This window comes from Scomber japonicus, chromosome 13 (genome assembly GCF_027409825.1).
Source record: "Scomber japonicus isolate fScoJap1 chromosome 13, fScoJap1.pri, whole genome shotgun sequence".
In the NCBI taxonomy this organism is placed as follows: domain Eukaryota; kingdom Metazoa; phylum Chordata; class Actinopteri; order Scombriformes; family Scombridae; genus Scomber; species Scomber japonicus.
Window position 1 is genome coordinate 7,837,774 of NC_070590.1, and position 23,771 is coordinate 7,861,544.

General features: G+C 37.2%; 1 protein-coding gene across 1 annotated transcript in view; it reads right to left on the bottom strand.

Moving 5' to 3' along the window:
* Positions 1 to 5,379: 5,379 nt before the first annotated feature.
* Positions 5,380 to 23,771, bottom strand: part of gtf2ird1 (GTF2I repeat domain containing 1) — a 47,252-nt gene continuing 28,860 nt past the window's right edge. The window contains exons 14-27 of the mRNA XM_053331785.1: positions 22,468 to 22,605; positions 20,023 to 20,076; positions 18,748 to 18,828; positions 16,963 to 17,146; positions 16,734 to 16,795; positions 15,162 to 15,233; positions 14,702 to 14,969; positions 12,266 to 12,294; positions 12,095 to 12,142; positions 11,913 to 11,990; positions 7,968 to 8,160; positions 7,543 to 7,580; positions 6,827 to 6,936; positions 5,380 to 6,422 (exon numbers count right to left, since the gene is read on the bottom strand). Of these exons, the coding sequence (XP_053187760.1) occupies positions 6,354 to 6,422; positions 6,827 to 6,936; positions 7,543 to 7,580; positions 7,968 to 8,160; positions 11,913 to 11,990; positions 12,095 to 12,142; positions 12,266 to 12,294; positions 14,702 to 14,969; positions 15,162 to 15,233; positions 16,734 to 16,795; positions 16,963 to 17,146; positions 18,748 to 18,828; positions 20,023 to 20,076; positions 22,468 to 22,605 (1,424 nt within the window). The 3' untranslated portion in view covers positions 5,380 to 6,353. The remainder of the gene's footprint in view (positions 6,423 to 6,826; positions 6,937 to 7,542; positions 7,581 to 7,967; positions 8,161 to 11,912; positions 11,991 to 12,094; positions 12,143 to 12,265; positions 12,295 to 14,701; positions 14,970 to 15,161; positions 15,234 to 16,733; positions 16,796 to 16,962; positions 17,147 to 18,747; positions 18,829 to 20,022; positions 20,077 to 22,467; positions 22,606 to 23,771) is intronic.

Sequence of the window (23,771 nt, forward strand, 5' to 3'; positions counted from 1 at the left end):
CCCCCCTTTCGTCCAGTTACCATGAATAGTTACCATGGCAGCTCACACTTCGGGGGGGGGGGGGATACAAATCTCATGAAGCACTTTAGTTCTGACGGTGCATTTAGCTGACGAAGACGTGTGATTTCCGGTAAAAGGGCGGTTTACTTGTTTTTCGGATTGGGAAGTTATGCAATTTAAATGTTTCTGCTGATAAAACCTTTGTGTGTGTTTTTTCAACCCACAAAGACACACTGAAACTTCTCGTAGCAAAAGTGATATTGGCCCTTTTTGATGAGAAGAGGCAATACTTTACTGTTGTACATAAATAACAAAAAAAAAAATTAAACAAAAATAATGTAGAAAAAAAAAAGAAGAAGAAATGAAAACAGGTCGTGTCAACAAATGCCAGTCGAGGAGAATAAATTGGTGTATTTTTTGAACATTTAAAACACTACTTCTAATTTGACCATCTATTGTTACATTTGAATCTGATTTGATAAGCGGATGTCTAAAAGCACTCATGGTGATTTTTTTCATGTTTTTGAATTTACAGTAACGATGCCGCGGAGCATTCAAGGCATCGATTCTGTCATTCAATACGTCACAGTTTGTGTATGTGAGAAGGGACAAAATCCTATATATATATATAACTTGACCACCTCAATCCTTCTTTTTCGTCCGAATAGACGGGACGGGACTGTCGAGATGTTAAAAAAAAAAAAAGAAGAAGAAGAAAAAAAAAAAAAAACTCTGGTTAAGAATATTCTACATTGTGACAATCAAGGTCATCAAACTCTCGTCTTGATTAAACAAGACATACGTGAAGCCTCGGCGAGCTCGTTAACGCTCCCGCCCGCCCCGGCTGTGAAACTCACCTCCTGTATTCACATGCATTATTCTGCTCACAGTACTGCTGCACAGTTGCTGAACTGAGTCTTGACATGTATACGAGCAAAACTGAAAAGAAAAAAAAAAAAAAAGTCTGCAATAAAGAACTAAAGTAAAATGAAGCTTTGGATCTATGTGTGAATTAAGACTGTGGAAATTGACCTAGGGGGAAAAAACCCCCCACCTCCATATATGAATAAACACTTCCTGTATTTTACCTTCTCCTCTAACTGCATACACAGATTTATTTATTTGATTATTTTATTTAGCTTTTGTTGGATATAAATGTGTTAATTTACTTACTGAAAAATGCTGATCAGAGTGAGGAGGAGTGCCAGTTCATTTCCTGGAGTGAACCTTGAATATTCAACGTTAACACTGTAACGTTTGATGTGATGTAATGCTCCTGCTCGTCTCAAATGACCTCTTATTATTCTATTATTCTATTATTTGGCAGTTGTATGAGCGTCCTGAGTGCCCATTAGGTCTGATGGCTCTCAGTTAGATGGCTGCCTGTAGCATTACAAATTAAATATTATATTGTAGAGAGTCATCTTATCAATTACTGACCTCCAAACAAGGTAAAACAGAGAGGGAAGACTATTGTATGTACAGTAGAGCTGCAACAATGAGGTTTCATAATCAATAATTGTCATTTTTCAGGTAGCAATGCTTGTTTTTTACCAAGAACCTCTGGAGTCATGGAAACAGTAATAAAGCTTTTCACTATTCAATAATTAATTATTCCCTTAAATTATAAAAAAAGGACCAAAAACAACATTTTATAAATTGTCAAATACATAATTTTAAAAATACTTGAATGAATTTGCAAATAACTGAATTTCAAAATTTGCAGTTTAACAATAGAAATAACTGAACTTTCAAACTGAATTAAAAGTACAGATTTTAATCAGGCTTTTTAAAAAGGCTAATTACCCTTTTTTTTCCATTCACATTTCCATTTCCTTGTTTTTCTTTCTTCACGAATTGATTCACCGAGTCAGTTTCCACTTCCTGTATCTCTTTGGGTTTTGCTGCAGAGGACCTTGAGGGTCATGGAAAGAGAAATAAAACATTTCATTCTCCAATATCTAATTGTACAATTTAAAAAGAAGAATTACAAAAAAAAGGGATTTACAAAAGTAACTTTAAAAATAGTCAATAAAAACACATGAATGAGTTCCCATTAATAAATGAATTTCACAATCAATTTGAAAATGCAGTTTTAAAAACAGAAATCAATCACTTCTGCAAACTGAATAAGGAATACAGTTTTTAATCAGGTATTTAAAAGGTTGATTAACACTCAGATTGTATTCCAACAAATATGGAGCGGCTATGTTGGAATCATCAAAAGAATGACTCAGCGAATCAATTAGCAAATAGCTTAAAGAAAAGCAGCAAGAAATGGAAAAGAGAGTTGTCCTTTTAAATGCCTGATCATAAACTGTATTCTTAACTCAGTTTGTGACTTCAATTATTGATTTCTATGTTTTTGCATTTGTAAATGCATTTGAATGCATCAGTAGGAAAAGGAGCAAAACATGACAATTTTTATTTGGACACCCGTCTGTTGTTTTAAGACAGACTTTGTTATCGTTAACCTGTCTGACATCCCTGTGGCCTTCCTTCCTTCCTTCTGTCCTTTTTTCCTCCCTCCCTTCCTCCCTTCCTTCCTTCCACCCTTCTTTCCTTCCTTCCTTCCTTTCTTCCTTCCTTCCTTCCTTCCTTCTGTCCTTTTTTCCTCCCTTCTCCCTCCCTCCCTCCCTCCCTTCCTCCCTTCCTTCCTTCCTCCCTTCCTTCCTTCCTTCCTTCCTTCCTTCCTTCCTTCTGTCCTTTTTTCCTCCCTTCTCCCTCCCTTCCTTCTTTCCTCCCTTCTTTCCTTCCTTCCTTCCTTCCTTCCTCCCTCCCTTCTGTCCACCCTCCTTTCCTTCCTTCCTTACCTCCTTCCTCCCTTCCGTCCACCCTCCTTTCCTTCCTTCCTTCCTTCCTTCCTCACCTCCTTCCTCCCTTCCTTCCCCCTTCCTTCCTTCCTTCTGTCCTTTTTTCCTCCCTTCTCCCTCCCTCCCTCCCTCCCTTCCTTCCTTCCTCCCTTCCTTCCTTCCTTCCTTCCTTCCTTCCTTCCTTCCTTCTGTCCTTTTTTCCTCCCTTCTCCCTCCCTTCCTTCCTTCCACCCTTCTTTCCTTCCTTCCTTCCTTCCTTCCTCCCTCCCTTCTGTCCACCCTCCTTTCCTTCCTTCCTTACCTCCTTCCTCCTTTCCGTCCACCCTCCTTTCCTTCCTTCCTTCCTTCCTTCCTCACCTCCTTCCTCCCTTCCTTCCTCCTTTCCTTCCTTCTTTCTCCTTTCCTTCCATCTTCCTGCCTTCCTTGACTCAAGGACAACAGGAGAGTTAAGAAGTCATGAATGTGATTTCTATGAACTATTTCATAGACTAATTGATTAATTGATAATGACCAACCAGTTGCATGTAAGGAAATCTGCAATCACACAATAGATAAAACTAGAAAAAACATCATTTGAGTGCACTCACATAGAAAGCCCTTCAGTTCATGTCATAGTGTTTGGTCATGATGATGTAATCCAGGGTAACCTACAGGTGCAAACCAAACCTGAAAACCATGACATTAAGTTTAATGTCTCAAAAAATATGGTGACCATTACTTTAGGTTTTAGACAGTTAGGAGAAAAAAAGGACCAAGACTGATGATCAGTGTGTTAGGAAGACAAAAAAAGCAGCTGGTTGGGACTCACTGGGACTCACTGGGACTCACTGGGACTCACTGGGACTCGAGGAATGAGTGACCAGGGTTGAACGCCTGGTGGAGACGTTCTCCTTTAATACATCCACCATTGGAGCACCTCTTGAGTAATTTGACTTGGTAATGAGGAGGCTGAATGAGTCAGACTGAGTAAGTGAGGATTTGCCTGAAGCCAGATGCCCAGATGTTGCAATTAAGATAAAATAGAAGCTTCATCAGTAACGTGACAACATTTATAAACAGTATATTTAAAGAAGAAGTAAATGTTTATTGACTAGGACACACTATAATGTAGCTGTTAGCAGATATAAGTGTTCATCATTAACTAGGGCTGTTGTATAAACATAATAAATGACAATATAGTAAAACATATGGAATAGTTTATAATTTAAAAAATGTCTTCCTAAAAATACACTGCAGTGCATTATGAAGCATTTAGTAATACTGCTTATAAATACTACATTAAGTGGACTGAAATTAAAGTGTCAGCAATGTTTCCAGTATGAATTAATAATGTGTGGAAGTGTCAACAAGGGTTTAGAGCAGGGGTGTCAAACATACGGCACGTGGGCCAGAACCGGTCCTACCAAGAGCTCCAATCCGGCCCACTGGATAACTTTGATGCCAGATTTCAGGAGTAAGTTAAATTGTGAGGAGCCCACTTCATATAAAATGCTGCTTCAGAGGGTTCTTTCCCCCATCCTGAACCAGAATACAATGAATACATAATTGTGGTGATATTTAAAACATTCATATATTAAACATTGAACCTTTAAAAATACTTTAAAAAAAATAAAGTCCTAAATTATATTATATTGTTTACATATTTGGCCCTAATACTTGTAGGCTGTTTATCTGTTTTGTAAATAGATGGTTTATTATAGTAAGTAAACTATAGTAGTAATAGTTATAGTAAAGTTATAATATATAGGCTATTTATTATGCAATGTGTTTACTAGTCTGGCCCACTTGAGATTGAACTGGACTGTATGTGGCCTTTGAACTAAAGGAAGAGATTTGAGAGAGGGCAGCTGTGGCTCAGGAGGTAGAGCGGTCGTCCAAAAGATTGGCGGCTCTATTCCTGGCTCTTCCAGTTCACGTCAATGTGTCCTTGGTCAAGATACTTAACCCCAGATTGCTCCTGATGGGTGTGTGAATGTTTAGCTTCTATCTGATGAGCACCCTGCTTGGTAGCCCCAATTTAGTTTAGTTTATTTGGATCCCCATTAGCTGTTACCCAGGCAACAGCTACTGTACTCTTCCTGGGGTCCATGTGCCCCAGTCATCAGTGTATTAATGGGTTTAGTTTAGTTTAATTTATTTGGATCCCCATTAGCTGTTACCCAGGCAACAGCCACTCTTCCTGGGGTCCATGTAACATATAGTGTAAAAAAGGACTAGACAAGCTCTATATAAGTACAGTCTGTTTACATTATGACAAAAAGAAATTTGAAACTGGATTTTAATTGAGGTTTTCCCACTTCTGCAACAGACCTGAAAGTTCAGTTTTCACATCAGCTGTTCAATCTCATATTTATCCAAAACCAAATAAAAAAAAATAAAAAAAATCCCCTTGTGAACACTTAAGTGAAATTTCCAAGATGTTCAAGCAAAGGCAAGTTTGAAGTCTGTCTGAAGTGGACCCCCCACCCTCCATCCTCCACCCCTACCCTACCCCCTTACCCCCCTGCAGCTCCGACATCTCGGCAGTACATCAGAAACAAGCTCCCAACAAAATGAAAGTGCAAGGCAACACATTTTATTTCAAAGGCCTAATTGGCGTTAAGGTACAGCATATTAAATATCGTTAGTCCAGAGACAGTCATTGCAGAATAACATACCATTCTTTCCTTTACATGATACATTCAGGCTGACTTTTAAATGAGATATTTTACATATTGTTAATGTAATGCTAACATAAAAAAAAGGCTGTTTATTGAAGGTCTTGTTTTTTTTTACTGCAGGTTTAACTGTAATTTCTGATGGCCTGCGGTCGCCCCGACAACCAATTAAGACACTTCATAGCTGCTGTTTAATTGGATTCCTGTAGTGACTAGAAGCATTAGTGTTGGTGAAGTGTTAGTGTTGTGATAGTTCCTTAAGGAGCTGTATAACAGAATATTGTATTTTACATCCCTGCACATAATGTTATATTTTAATAAATATAATAAATAAAAAGTACAAATATCTGAATATTATGGAACCAGATCGCTATCAAAGACATAGTTTGTTTTTTTTTTGTTGTTGATTTTTTTTTTTTTTTTTTTTTGTCAGTAATACATTGCAACCACACGCAGGATCCCGCAACTTTTGACCTCAGTGGATGGACACTTTGTAAAATGTAAAGGGCAAAAATAACATGACTTTAAGAAATGTCTTCAGCTTTTGTAAAAAAAAAAACAAAAAAACAACAAACAACAAAAAATGAAAAAAAAAAAAAAAACTCCAAATATATTACTGCCATGATGATGTAGGAGACAGAAAAGTAAGTCAAGCTTTTTTGCCCTACGACATTTCATCCACATACATTCTTGCTGTTCTTCAACACTCGGGTCATCAAACTCTTTAAACTCTGTGGAGAGACTGTCGAGTCTCACAGCACTCTGACAAAATGTTAGTGTCGCAAGTGGGAAGAGTCGGGGAGTATCACTTTGACACACTCCTCCTTTTTTTTTTCTTCTTTTTTTTTCTTCTTATCCCTTTGCTGAGGTCGAGGTTTGTCCGTCAGTAATTGACTTTCCCGGGAACCTGCACATTCACGCCGCTGTAGTCCACCATGTACATGGGCCACTGCTGCAAACACAAAGACAGAGAGAGAAAGGCAATGAGAGAGGAAGGTCAGCCATCTTTATTCCATTTGTATTGAGTTGAGAAACCTCTTATTAAAACTGTTAATATGAACTATTTTTGACATTATTTCCTAAACTGGATAGAATTGAATTAACAGCTTTACCTAATGTCATCTAATAATTATTCTTAGACAGACACAAAGCTTAACCGTTACATCATGTTCAGGGTCAAATTTAACCCATTTTAACATTTGAGAGCTGTAAAAAAAACCTATACATATTTTCCTAATCTGACCCCAAATATACAAAAATATTACAGATTATAGATGTTTTTAGTTTGAATGGTGCAACTGGATTTACTAATTCATGAGTTTGAGTCTAGCTAGTTTTTTATCCCGTTAAACTTACCATTACTGGAATCTGATTGGTTGATATCCCCAGGTCAGAGGACGCAGGTACTCGGTTGCTCTCCTGGACTCTCTTGCGCTTCCGTCGATTGGTGGAGGCGTCTGTTCCTACTGAGAGAGAGAGAGAGCGAGAGAGCGAGAGAGCGAGAGAGAGAGAGAGAGAGAGAGAGGGAGAGAGAGAGAGAGAGAGAGAGGGAGTGAGAGAGAGAGTGAGAGAGAGAGTGAGAGAGAGAAAGGGAGAGAGGGAGGGAAGGAGAGAGAGAGAGAGCGAGAGAGAGGGAGGGAGGGAGGGAGAGAGAGAGAGACAGAGAGAGTGTGAGAGAGATAGAGAGAGAGCGAGAGAGAGAGGAAGGGAGGGAGAGAGAGAGAGACAGAGAGAGAGAGGGAGAGAGGGAGGGAGGGAAGGAGAGAGAGAGAGAGAGAGAGAGAGAGAGGGAGGGAGAGAGAGAGAGAGATAGAGAGAGAGAGAGCGAGTAAGAGAGGGAGGGAGGGAGAGAGAGAGAGAGACACAGAGTGAGAGAGAGTGAGAGAGAGGGAGAGTGAGAGAGAGAGAGAGGGAGGGAGGGAGGGAGGGAGGGAGGGAGAGAGAGAGAATAGAGAGAGATAGAGAGGGAGAGAGCCAGAGAGAGAGAGAGAAAGCAGATGGTTTTACTTTCAGGTGTATACAGTGGGGGGGGGGGTTTAAGTGCACAGCTCCACTTCTGATAAATAACCTACCTGTGTTACAAGGCTGGCTACAGATTTCTGCAAAAGGCCTGAGTGAGACAGAGAGAGAGGGAGAGAAGGAGAGAGAGAGGAATCTCATTTCAGGTGAGACACAATCAAAACAAACCTATTTTCATACCTTAAAAAAAAAAAAATAGCCAAAATTTTACACGATTTAATTCATTGCCTCCATTCTTCCATAATAGCTTAACTGCTTCAATGTCAAAATATTGTTCAAGTATTCTGTATTATTTACGTTTGCTGCTGAGGTAGATTTATTCGTTGACATCTCAGAGGCCGGATTTAAATCCAGAGCATAAATAAATCATAATGAGCTTAACAACCAGGAGGCGAAACCCTAAACTCCCGCTGAAATACACAGTAGCGGGTGACGGCAAAAAACAGGCTGCTGAATATTCAGGTGTTTCCAAACTCACTGTAGCTGGCTCTTGATGTTGAATGTTATTTTATCTGCTGCTTGAAGGATTTTCTCCAGGCACACGATGTCGTAGGTGTTGGGGTTTCGGAAGGGGATGTCGTCTGGAAGGCCGCTGACTTCTACAGACTCTGGACTGCCACGGATTAGCTTGTAGGGGACCACGACGGAGCGGTCCAGGCCCAGAGCTTCACCTGGAGACATAAAAACACACGACGATGTGGTCAACAGTATGAAGAAATGTTGCTTTTTGATCACCTGCAAAGAGATGCTGACAAGAGGACAAACAGACCCCCCCCCCACCCCAAAAAAAATGTTAAAAATACATACAATTAAGAGGTGAACTCATTACTTCAGCTGTGAAATGATGAGTTTAAAGTGTGTGAAGTAAATGTTTGTGCTGGAATGCCTGAGAGAGAGAGAGAAAAAAAAGAAGCTGAATGTGTAAAAAAACTAAAACTAATTATTCTCATGGTAGCGTTGTGTGCTGCTGTGTGTCATATACAGTAAACAGAAGGATAATGATAATACTGCTCACTGCAAACACACAGTAATATTTAACTGTGATGTTTCAGCTCTGGTGTTAAATATATTTGAACCCCTCTGGACCCACAGCAACACAAAGAACCTCCTAAAAAACATGTTTTGTACTCTTATCCTGAAGCTCTCTGATATTTACACACAGTAAAAATAATGCTCAAGCCAAATTTGACCCATTTTTCTTTACATCTGAGAGCAATATAAACACTTTATAATACCTTTATGATTGTTACGTGCCTGTGTTTTTGTTTTTTTTTGTTCTTTACTTGATGCCTTTCAGGTATCGACATCTACTGTCAAATGATACCTGCAATCGATCCTTTTTGCACCCAGCACTAGAAAATATGACTATGGACTTGCTCACGGCCAATGAATGCAAGCGTTCTTTGATTTAATGAGACATGTGATTGGCCCACTGTCACAGCAGCAGCAACCTGTCTGTGGTGGTGAAGTCGCTTATCAGTTCAGCAGCCAAGATGCCACCAGGCGGGGAGTTCTGGTCCTCTGAAATAAGGCCAACGCGGAAGTAAGTTATAACTGCATTCTATCAAAAGGCCACCAGGGGGCGACCGTTTTAGTGTCAAAAGGACTTCCGTCTCTATACAAGTCAATGGAGAATTCACCAACTTCTCACTTGATTTCTAACCTCAGTAAACGTTTTCAACATGTGTTTATGGTCTCAATCGCTAGTTTAAAGCCTTCTTCTATGCAGTATGATGTTCATTTGTGAAATTTTGGCCACGCCTCATGCCCATATAAGTAGAATCCGTGTTTTTATTTTTCCCCGCATGCACCTGAAATTTTCAAGATGGCGCTGCCTAGATTCTAAACTATTGGCTTCCGAGCAGCAGTCCACAAACCAATGGGTGACGTCACGGATGTTACGTCCATTTCTTTCATACGGTCTATGGATGCCACCTAAACGCTCTAAAGTTTGGCTACACTACCCGCCTGTTACACCGGATAAAAGAAAGTGCACAAAATGTGTAATGGGTATCGAATGAAGTACTCAGTTGGTGTCGGTATCACTTTAAAAGGTACTTGGATTGGTGCCGGTGTCATTGTGTGTCTTTATGCTCATTTTGAGAAAGTGCTCTTGTTTAATGATCAGGTTTTTTGGTTGCTTTTCCAGATAGGCTTCCTTTTATTCAGTGGAGTCCATTTTCTGTTAATTGCATTTGAATTACAGATGATCTCTATCCAAATAGTGAACAAATCCTTAGTTTCATACTTAAGTTGTCCTCTTGTTTTTCTCCCAATTGTTACTCCCCTCATCCATTCTCAGGGTCTTAAAATTTGTTCAGCATTTCAGGACATTTGTGTTTTGGGTTAAATTTGATCTCTCACCATTCAAAAATGTTGCTTCATTCTTCACATTCAATGACATTAATTGCAATTATGATGGCTATTATATGAATATTTTTTTTTTCTTCTCTCCATGAGAAAGCTAAAGAATACACTCCCACTGCTCTCTGGAAGCTTTGTGAAGGATTAATCACCCGTTTATTAATGACTGATGAGGTATTTATGAAATTGAAATGCAGATTTGTGGTTTAAAGGTTTGGTATAATAGACTAATTATGAGGGGGATACTGAGAAGCGGTCAGAATATGAACAGTATGTAAGTGTTAACTGAGGCGAGAGTGAACAGCACAAACATGTCATGAGTTGATGAATGCCACCTATTCATGAGTAACTGCACTCTTTGATCTTTTTGCATCATCAACATGCCCCAAAAAATAGCTTTAATATTATTATTAGGCAAACTTCTTCTTCTTCTTCTCCTGCACCATTTTTATAGACGAGATTAAATGAGGAAAAGTGAACCACACATTTAAATTAATTAAATATTCAATGCAAGTCAGTTTTTGGTCACTTGATTAGCACATTGCTATTCTCCTTCTAATGGTGGAAGATTCATTAATATAAAAAAAATACCCAAGACTTTAAAAAAAAGAGGAAATTCACACCCTGGATCAGCAGCACATGAAAAAAAACAGAGCAAATTTATCAATGTCAGAAGGTGGAAGTGAGAAAATCAGAAACTCCCAAGCTGTCAACAGTGTTATCGCAGAGCTGTACTGTCACAGAAATAATGGAGGAAGGGTTTGATGTGAGGTTACACGCCAACAATAAAAAAAAAAAAAACACTCTTTGTTGTAACGAAGCTGTCCACGACTACAATGTGAGACGGCCGAGTCGACATGACAGTTATGAAGATGGAGCGGGTAGCGGTAGGTGTGGGTGATGTTAAAATGTCACGGAGGATGTTTCTCTGGACGGCAACTTTGAAAGTGAAGCAGCTGTTGGCAGGGTGATAGTTTTCTAAGCAACATTATAAATAGTAATAGATATAATAAACATTTTAAAAGAGGTTTATACCTAATAGAAATATCTTGTATAGTCTTTGTATGAGTGTTTCTTGCATGAGGCCCGTTGTCCCTGCTCTTTAAATACTGTTCAGGTCAAATTTGACCCAATTAAAGAACACATAAATTACATTATTTAGGCCTGAGATTTTATGACGTTTCCTATAGTGGCCTAAAATATAAAATATTGTTAAAATACATTTGAAAGTTTAAAGTTAAAGTTTAAATCATGAAGCCAACTGTTCAAATGTCGTTGCCTTCTTCACTTTCAGTAAATTAACAGAAGTAATTGTGGATGTTATGTTCTCATTTTAGATAACAGATCATAATAATCATAATAAAGTGTAAATGTGAATCTATTTTCACTGTGATAGTGTCAAATAAAAAAAAAAAACCATCAACACGAAATACATCTGTGGTTAAGAAAGCACTAATAATTACAAAGGAATACTTAAGCCAGTCAGAATAGGAAGCAGCATGTAAGGGTTAAAGATGTATAGAGAGAATACTTAATATTTATTTATTTTCATTATTCACCCTCTCCTTCTATCTATCTATCTATCTATCTATCTATCTATCTATCTATCTATCCATCTATCCATCTATCCATCCATCCATCCATCCATCCATCCATCCATCCCATGTTTTTTTTATTGATGCTCTTTCTATTTTTTGCTCTCCACTTTGCTGCTGTCACACTGTACATTTCCTTATTGTGAGACTAATAAAGACTGAATAAATTATCTTATTTTTCATTTCAAAAGATGAACTTTTGGGCACAAGATGTCTCCTACTTCACTGAAATGTCGCTTCTTAATGTACATGCACATACGTTGATTATTTAGACCATGTGATGTCACCAATGCTCACAGGTGCTCGCCTTAAATTTAAGATTTAGTAAATGTAAAAACAGCTCCTTATTGTCAAACTCTGCACAGTGAAGCTCAAAAAGTCTGATTACAGTACTATAAAATCTGCATGAAAGCTGCTCAAATTCAGTGTAATGCATCACACAACAAGAACCCAAATCTATTTACCATATTTCTTGTTAAACAGCTCCTTGACTTGCTCTCGAAGGACGACTTTCTCCCCCATGCGGTTTATATCGTCATCGTCTGTCAGGTTGAAGAGAATCCGTTAATGACAGGATTCCAGATAAAAAGTGAAGCAACAGCAGGAAAAAATCCGGGGATGCTATAAAAAGCTGTTTTCAACTCACCGCTTATCGAGGCGTAGGCCTTCTTTAGTAAAGTGACCCGTCGAGGTGCTGGTAATAAAAATGATGAATGATATATTGCTTTAATGATATGACATTTATATTAGTTGTCTGTGTGAGATTATGGTTCATTAATCAAAACTTTATGACTGAGAAATCAAATCCTGCTCGTACCTGGTTTTGGAATGAGTCCTTGAAAAGGTCTGCAGAGAAAAAAAAAAAACGTCATTTTAAAGTCATGGTAAAGCAAAACATGATTATTATATAGTATTTTAATATGTATTATATATCAAAGCATACATGATGGGAAGTTGAGAGCTGTCCTTGTATGTTTTCTTTCATTATGTGATCCCCTCCAGACATGTTTAATACATATTAATACTATTTTTTGAATAATAATTTATGCCTGATGTGAATTTTCCATAAAAAAGTTCAATCAAAATGACGTTTCCTCCGTCTCCCTCATTAAAAATCCAGACTCTATGAATATGAATACTGTTATATTGTTAGAATATTTCAAAAGTTAAGCTACTGGACAGAAAGATGTCTCCTACTTAACTGTAACATCCATTCTCAGTGTGTGTGTGTGTGTGTGTGTGTCAAATTTCTACATCACGCTTGTGGAAGTTTAGTACTGGAAGCAGGATTGGCTACAAAACTTCAAATCAGATCAAATCATACTTGTAGGCACATGTCTTTAACTCAGGTTTAAGGTGAGCACAGAGAAACTTTCCTTCTTCAGTAGATTCATGTGAAAATATCCTTCTAGTGTCAAATTCTGCACAGTGAAACTCAATGAGGCCACAATATCACAGTTAAGGTACATTATTTGAGCCTTAGCTGAGTCTCAGCTTCTCTAAAACAGTAACCTGATATCAAAGTTGTTTAGAAACTAGGGCTGTCAGCGTTAATCGCGATTAGATTAATGCAATCCATAATGCGTTAATTTTTTTTAATCGCATTTTAATTTTGCAAGCCTTTTTGTCCCTTCTACTCACCTGTAGACGGCTCCTCTAGCTGTAACGCTATGCTTTGAAGTGGCCTCCTGCAGTAAACCTACCGCGCTGATGGAAAGTAAGAGAGCTACTGGACTTTTGAACGGCTTGTTTAACTTTAAAAAACTTCCAGACAGTAAAATGCAACCTGTGTCAAACGGAGTTTAACTACCACCGGAGTACGTCGAGTTTGAGTTAGCACCTCCACGCTAAACACCCAGGTGCAGCCAAGCAAGCCTCAGCTCCACCAAAGTACCATTTTGGAGTGTGGGAGTCGCAGCAGAGCCGTGATTGATTCCCAGTTAAGACACTCTGGTAAGAAATGCTTTACATTATGGGCTTAAAACTGCCTTGAAATGTAACATAACAGGATTTTAAACATGCAATTCAAAACACGATTAACTATGGAAATTCTGCGATTAAACTTGATTTAAAAAATTAATCATTTGACAGCCCTATTAGAAGCATTAGTATTTTAATGGTAATAATTGATTTTAAATGAGAGGGAAAGAGGGAAGGTGGCCGCTTTCTAATCTAAACTAGCCACTGTGTCATTCGGTGCAAAGTAAGAAACGATTAACATGTATTTTATTTCTTAATTTCTTTACCATTTCCTGTATTTTGATTCATTAATTACTTCTACAAGTAATTCATCAAGCAAATAATGTACTTCCAGATACTCGGAAAATTAATATTTGCCACTTTTCTCTTTTTAATATAATTTTAAATGAATAATAATGAACACCTTTATGCAATGGTTTATTTTAACTGTGCACTATTCAGTTTATACAGTACATCATAGCCACATGTCACAGTCGTGGTATTGCACACATTGTCACACTGTCACACTGTCATGGTTTATTGGGACACACAGCTTGAAAAGAGCCATTGTTAACGTAATTAGTAACACCTGAGCTTTTCCTCCAATGACAAGTCAAAAGTGTGTGTGTGGGAGAAAAGAGCTTGTTGTAAATGGTTACTGTCAATCAAAAATTAATTATAAATTAGTCATGCTCTTAGTGTGAATGAAACATTATTTACATTTCCTGTTTGAGTGGGACACAATAATAGGAAACTAGGGCTGCTCGATTATGGAAAAAAATCATAATCACGATTATTTGGGTCAAAATTGAAATCACGATTATTAAAACGATTTTTTTTAACTTTAGAAACACGATGCATTTCTTGTCCATTCAGCTTAATTAATTTTCTCTCCAAGCAGCAGCCTTTTATCTGCCGCTTAACGCAACACACAGCAGAAAATGTTTAGAGATATTAGTGCTGAGCGAGTTACCATGACGATAGTTCACACATCACATCCTGGTTTTTAATATTTTTTTTAAATAATTAGTCTCACGCAGGCTGGAAAAGTTAAAATATTTCGCAGAGTGTTTCAGCTTCTGTCAAACTAACGGAGCTGTGGCGGCTTCCTGTCTAAGCTTTTCAAAATAAAACCTTTGTTATTGAGCGCTATTTCATTATTATTAAAAATCGTTTCCCCTCGATTTTATTCATTTTGAGATCGTTTGGCCCCTAATCACGATCAAATTTCGATGAATTGAGCAGCCTTATAGGAAACAGCTGTTTAAATGATCATGTGTCGTGCGTTTCTCACCTGGTGATGGTGAAGTTGATTTTGTCAGCGACTGCCAGGATCCTCTCCAGGTTCTGGGATCCAAAGGTGCACGGCTTCCTGAAGGGGATGCCGGGTGGAAGACCCTCGATGATGACTGAGTCCGGGTTGTTCTTGATCCTCTTGTAAGGCACTTGGACGGGGTACTTGATGCCCAATGCCTCCCCATACTTCCTGTTGAACAGGTCTTGGACCTGCTCTCGCAGCGTGTTGGCCAGGTCGATCCTGGACAGCTTGGACTCCAAACATTCTGGAGACAAATCAGAAAACAAATGACATCTTTTATTTTGAATCCACGTTTGCTGCAGTTATTCAGACTTTTTCACTGTTTGGTTGTTGAAGAAGTTAAAGGTGATAAAAGCTTATTTCTGTTCAAACAAACAGCATCAATCAATAACTCAAAGCAGGAGGCTAAAAAGTGAAAATTGAAGCTTGAGCGTACCTGAGAATCCAGGTCTCTTGGATATTGCTGCAGTGTCCTCTGTTACTTGTGCTGCGTCCTTGGTGGCCAGCTCTTTGGGGGGAAAAAAAAGTAAAGGTTAAATCTTTGTTTTCGTCAATCGTTTCTTTACATTTACTGAAAACAACCAACATTAAGCGAGTTTCTCCTTCTTGCAGCAGCTGAGCTTTGTCACGAATAAAAAAAGGTAGAGAGAAGCTGCAAGGAGTTTATTTTTCCTTTGAAAGAGCCGCTTTAAAAATAGTGCATGAACTGGATTCGACCTCCTAATTTCAAGCATGCAGAGGACAGTGCAAACAGCATCTTAAACCTGCATTATGAGCTTCCAGATGGTGGATTTTTCTGCACACAGCCTGCCTGCTGAATGCAAAGATACAAGTTTAGCTTCAAAGCTTTAAATATTTGAATATGTGGAGTGGGGACAGGATTAAGGGCCTTCTAGTAATGTACAGTATAGTGTGTGTGTCCAGCAGAATAAAAAAAACATGCTCGTGTAGAATGTTAAATGTTAAATGATCACCAAAACATTAATCCAGAAGCATTAATGGGAATAAATCCAGTTTTTTTTTACCTCTGACAAAAGTTTCTCTTATTTACAGAAAGTTTTTTTTTTTTTTTACCAAACCTTCAAAAAGAGAAAATAACAACAACAAGCAAAGATCCACTGAGTCACAGCCTTGAGCCGCAAAGCATCATGGTAGTTTGACTTCCATTAAAAACACACAGCCTTTATTGTGTAGAGAACAACACTCAAACATAGCTGCTATTGAAACTTGCAGGTAAATTGCTCACATTTCCTATTTGCATAATCTAAATCCACAAATGCTTAATGTAGGCCACATAATGGGACTAAAATAGAATTAGAAATAATAGCTGTAAATAATTACATATTCAAGCACAAAGTGGCTTTAAGGTTAACGTCTAATTTATTGCACAGCGTTAGTGAAAAACATGGCTTCCTGATTAATGTATGGACTGGAAGTTTTTAAAAAGCCTTTAATCTTGCTTAAAATGAAAATGTAATACATGTAGAAGTGGACATTTTATTCAGTTATTTGCAGTTAAATACATTAGAGCTGCAACTAGTAACTGTTATTATTGTTGATCCATTTTCTCAATTATATTGTTTTGTCTATAAAATGTCAGAAAATAGTGAAAATGTCTCAAAATGTCTCAAAATGTCTTGTTTTGTCTGATAAATTGTCCAAAATCCAAAGAAAGTAAGTTTTCTGTCAAGTTCGACACAGAAAAACTTCCAATTAACATTTGAGAAGCTGCAACCACCGAATGTTAAAAAATGTAATACAATACAATAACGTGATTGTCAAGATAATTGCTGATTGATTTTCCGTCAATCGTCTATTTTTTTTTTTAAAGAAGTAAAGCCTTTCATTGCTAGCCTTTTTTTTTTTTTTTTTACCTCATACAAAAAACAAACAAAACAATGTCATTCAACATTACATTCATTTTTTATTTTATATTTGCTATATTAACTTCACATTTATGCCATAATTTAACCCCTTTAACATTTGGTGTAAAACATCTGGGACACACCTGCATCACAGATGGGGATGGAAGGCATCTCTTGTTTTACTTGCTCGGTCAGCAGCTCGGGCCTGGAGACGAAGAAATAAGAATTATTACAACAATAAAGTGTATTAATTTAATTCCTTGTTTGAATATTAATATGAAAGTACTGGATAACAGAGTATTTATAAAAGAGGTAACGAGGACATTAAGTGATGTTCAGTATACTTCTATCACTTCCTGTACGTGCTCTCACCTTTTGATGATGAACTGGATCTGACCGCTTGCCGCCAGGATTTTCCGCAGCTTGGCCGCTCCGAAACAGTTTGGCCTTCGGAGGGAGATTCCCTCTGGCAGCCCGGTGACGTACAGATCCTCTGGGTACATCTGAAACTTGGAGTAGGGCACCTTGCCTGGATCAGGGATGCCCAGAGCATCAGCTGAGGACAGCAACGAGACGAGACAGCGACAGATTAACAGAGACCAACGAGCAGAATGTGTCCAAATACAATCTGTGTTGATAATTCATTAAAGGATCATTCCAGTTTATTACAATTAAGATCTTGTTTAAGCAAGTTTTGGCCATTATTGGTCACAGTCAGTAATAACATTGTAGTGAATAAAGTTAATTGCTCAGAGTGGAGTTCAATTTGAACCGACCACACTTGCTGTAGTTGTAGTCCAAAAGGAGTACAGGTCTGCTTCAACTCTTTTAAATGACGTCTGAAGACTTTTCTGTTGTGACTGCTTTTAATTAAATCACAACTTTAGGATTAATATCTTACACTCTTTTAGCTTCTGCACTGTAACTTTTTATCAGGCATGGAGAACAAATGGATGATCTAGAGGATGAAGCAGTCAGTTATAAAATAACAGTATACGACTATTGACTTGATTTGACTGATCTGATCAGCTCATATTGGCAAATAAATGTTTAAATATGCTTTTGTCCCCATCACTTACATTAAAAGTGCACTACGAAAGAATCTCTTGATGGTTAGCAAGAACAGGATGAACGATTACAACAAGAAAAACATATTTCATTGTTCATCTGGGCGGCTGACTATTGTTTTCAAAGAAATCACTAAAATTAGCACGTATCAGCAGGTTTTTTTAATGTGGCTAAACCTGCTAAAAATAGATGATTTCCTATTGCTAGGTAATGAGTTTGAGTTTGTGTTTTGTTTTCTAGTGTATCATCTCCTGTTCTTATCAGTGTTATTCTCTTTTAGCTTAATTTCATTTTCTAATTGAACATTTTTAATCATATTTAAATGTCTTTTAATTTTAGATTTTTCATTTGTTATTTGTTCTTTGTTATTTGTTTCTTTTTGTTACACTTATTATCAGCTTGTCAGTCAGCTGTAAAGCACTTTGAACTACATTAACCTGCATTAAAGGTGCTATATAAATAAAGTTTGATTAATTGATTGATTGATTTATTGATTAATAGCAACGTTGCAGAGCTCTGAGATCTCAGCAGTTATTATAACCGATGGAAACGATGGCCAAAATGAAAAAAATAGGACTCAAGTTGTAATAAATGGTAGAAAATATCACTCTTATCTGTTTTTATTTGTTTACATTACACCAAATCTACCCTCACCTCTCTCTTCACCCCTCATATTCATTTATATTATCCTGGATTTTAAGATATAATCATATTTTTACATCATTAGAGATGAGTAAGCTCACAGTACTGATGTCATTGATCAGCTGTTTTCTTCCAACAGTAATCAGATCAGCCAAAAAAACACTAATGCTTTCATTTAACGACGTACAGATTCATCTTTTTCATGCCCTACATTTTTGGCCCTCTGTGAGCCGACTAATTCTGATGTGTTCAATTATTAAAAAACTTAAATGTTATAATATTAATATTCAAATAGACTTTAAAAGCTTGAAACTTTTCCCCAGTCGTACGTTGGCTAAATGGTGTGTACATGTAGAGGAGCTAAAGATAAATGGGACCGACATTAATTCCTGCCCCTGGTATGAATGGGGGTTAAGCTCCGTCGCTAGGTAAAGGGGGGTAGCTTACCGTACTTAATGCTGAAGAGGCTCTCAACTTGTCTCCGAAGCTGAAGAATCATCTCACCGATGTCCTCCACCAGACTCCCTGCTGAGGTCGAACAAATGAAAACGTCAGAATATTTACACCACGAACACCAGATGAGAATTATTACATGAGAGCTAAGCGAGGTTAGTGAGAGACTTCCCACCTGTGAACATCACTATTTCTCCCCTCGCCAACTTTGTTTTGATAAATTTTGAAGCTGTCCTACGCTGACCCGGTGATGACAAACTGACTGCGCACTATATTAATCACAGCGGCGCACAACAAACAGACGTAGGAAAGACGGATGGTAAAGGTTGGAGTCCAAAAACAAAGTGGAAAAAATTTCTTGAGGTAGAAACTTCATGTAAAATCCATCATCACATATTAAAGTATTAAAAATTACTATAGAGGTAATAAAAATAACGTTTGTGTGTTTTCATACAGCTAGGTCTATAGGTTTATTTTCTCATATTTATTTAACTGTTTTCATATAGCTAGATCTATAGGTTGAGTATTTATTTATTCATTTTATTTTTTATTTTTTATTATTTATTATACGGTTTTCTTATAGCTAGGTCTATAGGTAGATTATTCATTTATTTATTCTGTTATTTATTTTACTGATTTCATATAGCTACTGTAGGTCTATAGGTGGATTATTTATTTATTCATTAAAATTTTCTCATATTTATTTTACTGTTTTCATATAGCTAGATCTATAGGTTGAGTATTTATTTATTCATTTTATTTTTTATTTTCTCTTATTTATTTAACTTTTTTCATATAGCTAGGTCTATAGGTGTGGAGTATTTATTTATTCATTTTATTTTGTATTTTCTCTTATTTATTATACTGTTTGCTTATAGCTAGATCTATATGTGGAGTATTTATTTATTTAATTAATTAATTAATAAAAAAAAGTTCTATTATTTATTGTATTTTAATAAAATTGTTTAATTTCTTTATTTTCTCTTGCGTACACTGGTCTCAATTTTATTATCACTCTTATTTTTTCTTGCGTGCACTGGAATACATTTTTATCATTTTCTTGAATTTCTTCTTTGTTTTTGTTTCTTTTCTTTATGTTGTCCTTGGTATAACACTTGTTCTGTTTTTATTATGTGTTTGTCAGTTAACTAGTGAAGTACCAACATGATAATAAGAGTAACAGACAAAGCTAAATAGACTGGATTTAACAGAGCATACTAGATAGATCATTTGTATCAGTGGCTTCTGATAATATATGTTCCACCTTACCTTCAGAGGATCTTCTGATGCTGTGAGGAGCAGCGCTAGGCGACAAAGCTTCAGCTGCAAGACGCAAAAAGAACATGAGAGAAGGAAACCACACGGCTGCTTTCACATATTTATACAACAGAAGAATACAAAGATGTGATTTACAGTATTATTGAAGTAAAAATGGTATAAGCCAAAGTTGTTAATCATTTAAAAGTCAACTCTGTTCAAGAAAAACATTTCAAACATTTCCCGACATAATTTTGCAGTAATCATTACATCTGTAAAGCTTTAACTGTTCATTTAAAAGCTTCTGTTTACTTCCTGTTTGTGAAGGAAATGGACAAAATAAGAGGAACGTATTAATAGCATGTTGTGTTCTGGTTGTATAAAAGTTAAATGAATGATTTTAAGCTGCCTTAAAAAAATAAAATGAGCTCAAGTTTTAAGTTCAACTGTGAAGAATTTCTTGTGATGTGAGTAAAGTTCATTATATTACTTTTATAAGTGAGTTTGCCTTCTTTATTGTAATACTGTAAATATATATATATAATATCAAGAAATATTCTTATTAAAATTATGATGTTCACTTCAACCGTAAGTCCTATTGCAAAATAACACAGGGACAAAACACTATAAACTTGACAAAGCTAGAATATGTTGCATTGTAATACTTCCAAAGTATTTCCATGACAACGTAGATGTTCAGAGACTTTCACAGCTCGTACTTAATGACAACTATTATTAGAAATGTTTATCTGGACCTGAAAAAAATCACCACAAATCCTCATGAAAACTGTTAAGCTGTGAACCTTTATCTTAGACATTAAAACCTAGTTGTGTTTAAATAAAATGTTTAAAGTAGGAAATTATGACTTTTGTCCCCGCTTTATGTTTTTATTTCATTGCAGCACTGTTACAAATCTTGTAATAGCCTCTAGCTTACTCATTTCTTATTGTACTGAGGCCTCCTTTTGAGGTAATCCCAATACATATATATATTGCCTTAGAGCTAAATTTAGTGAGCGAATAATCCATGTGTAAGATAGTGTTTGTTTTGTGGCATCACATTTAAGTGAAATCATGCAAGAAACAAGAGAAATGTCTGAATGAGGATCCATTGGACAGGAAAATGGAAATGACAAAACTCCATTTTCATTGTGTTGTTTGTGAAAGCTGTGAGTGGGACAATCATCTACATAAACACACTGAAATACGTTTAATTTGAATAGTTGGGCAAAAGTCCGCATCTTCCCACACTGCAGCTGCACTTAGGTGTGAAACAATCCCTCATGTATTCTACTTTACGTGTCTTTATTCTACTAAATAAACAAGTCAGAACACCGAGATATGTATCAGAGAGCTTTGTGACGGGAACTAAATGCTAAAATGTGACATTTTTGCTGCACTTACCTTCATTTTCTTTCCTTTAGAGGTCATTTTTGCGAAAGAAAAGAAAACTTAAACAAAGCACAATCAAAAATCAACAAAATAAAAACAAAACGCCTCCTTGAAAAGCATTTAAACGCTAAAGCCTAAGATCACATGAGTAGACTCTCCAATCTCTGTAGTATCGTTAAAGCACTTTTTCTTCAAATGTGAAAAAAAAAAGGCCTCACTTATGAGTTAAATTTTCTTTTTGAGTTGTTTTAATTATTTAAATAAGGTAAATAAGCTTTTTTGAGTTTTCTACGAAGCTTTAATTACAATAAAATGGACCGGAAACCATTTTTAATGACTTACTTGATAAATGAGGCTTGAATGAAGTTTACAAAGAGAGTGTAGTCTACTCAAATGTTCTTGGTATCCTTACTCTAGGCACCTACGGTTTAAAAAAGGTGGGAGCTGTTTCAGTCTATGGGCAGTAGGTCAGTGTTAGATGGGGGTAGGATTGTTGGGGGAGTTGGGATTTGTTTAACTAACTAGCTCTAATCATTGTGGGTAGTGGGATTAAAGGACAAGGTGACTCAAAATCTGGAAATGTGCAAAATGCATCAGTCTTCATTTTTCAGTTTCCACGCTGGCATGAGAGACTCGGTTCAAATTACTGCAGCTGATACATGGTGCGTTTCACAGATGAGAGCTAGTCTTTGTGAGACTCGAGGGGGACGGAGGGACGGGGGGGGAGAGAAGAGCTACAGTGGGGTCAGAGTTGGGGGAGTGGGGGGGATTTTTAAGGTTTGGAAGTGGGAGAGTGGAGGATAAAGTATCTAAGAAAAGTGGTTTTCATACGTGTGGCAGCTTATTTAGCTCCCTTTGAAAAAAACCGACAACGTGTGAGGTGGTAGTGGTGGAGGGTGCTGGGTGCTGGGTGGCACCGGGGGGCAGCTGTGAGGGTTGTGTGGGAGGAGGAGGAGGAGGAGGGGGAGGAGGAGGAGGTGGCATTCCAGGAGCTGTGGTGAGAAGGAGGCAGATGAAATGAAAGGTGAAGGGGGGGTGGGGAGGGGCTGACGGGGCTGAGGTTACCTGAGTGGTTTTCCATCGGGTGGTGGGGTGGAGCCGAGGGAGCGGAGGGGGCAGAGGGCGAGGCTGTGGCGGGACACGATGCTGCCGTGACAGGCTCGGCCACAGACTCGCTGGGCTCCTCCCCGCTGGTACCAGCATCTGGAGACACAAACAAGATTTTTTTCACAAGCCTGTTTCAAGTTTTACTATCCAGATATTTTATATTTTCACTTTTGGTTTAGATGTTGATTTTTCTTCATATTCATAAGTAAACTCAAAACCTTCCTGTTCAGCCTGGTTTATATATTTTTCTTTTTATTTGTTTTGATGTTTGAAACTTTTGTTCTGCTTTATTTTATGTTATTTATTTTATTATTATTATTACCATTACCATTGTAACCAAGTTTTAGTCTAACTTTTATTCTTCTAATAGTTCTTCTAACTTTTTTCTCCTTTTACTTTTGTTTTGTCTTTTTAAATCTAACTTTTAATACACTTTTTCTCTTATTGTATTTTCTCTCATTTATTTTACTTCATTTATTTATTTATTTATTTTTAATCATTCTTTTCTTTTGTGTGCATTTTTTACTTTTTGTTCATGCAACATTTTTGTTCCTTTAAACTTGATGTTTTCCTTGTTCTGGACTTGTTCTGTCTCATTATCAGCTTATCAATCAACTGTGAAGCACTGAACTACATTAACCTGTATAAAGGTGCTGTATAAATAAAGTTTGATTTATTGATAAATGTCAGTGGTTTTAGAGGTGGGGAAGTTTACCCAGCATACATTTGCCAAACCACACAGTTACACATAAACATGTAATTATAAAGTGATGTGTGCTCTGATCTCAAAATTGCAACAAAACATGGACGCAGCAGTGTGTTGTTTTTTAACCAATCGGCCACAGGGGGCAGTGATGAGCCAAAACTAGATTCGGATGTCAAAATGAGCAAATTGCTTCTTTTGAATTGTGCTGAGACTGTATCCTATTCTCGTCAATTGCCAATGTTTTTTCTGCATCTGCATCTTTCTGCCATCATTCAACAGCTGAGAGTGCCAAGAGAGACAGGAAATGGGTGGAGAGAGAGAAAGGAAGGGGGGCGGGGGGTAAGACATGCAAGGGGAGAATATAACTACAGATGCTACGAGTATATGCTCCAAAAATCCAAATTCAATAACAATGACCAAACTATTTTATTGTGGGAAATGAGCAGACACTCCTGAAACTGAACTGAGAAAGGAAATCACTACCAATTAATTTTTTTTCCTTCCTAGCTTGGTAAACACGAGCGTACATTTTGTTAACAGCTAACTGCCATTACGG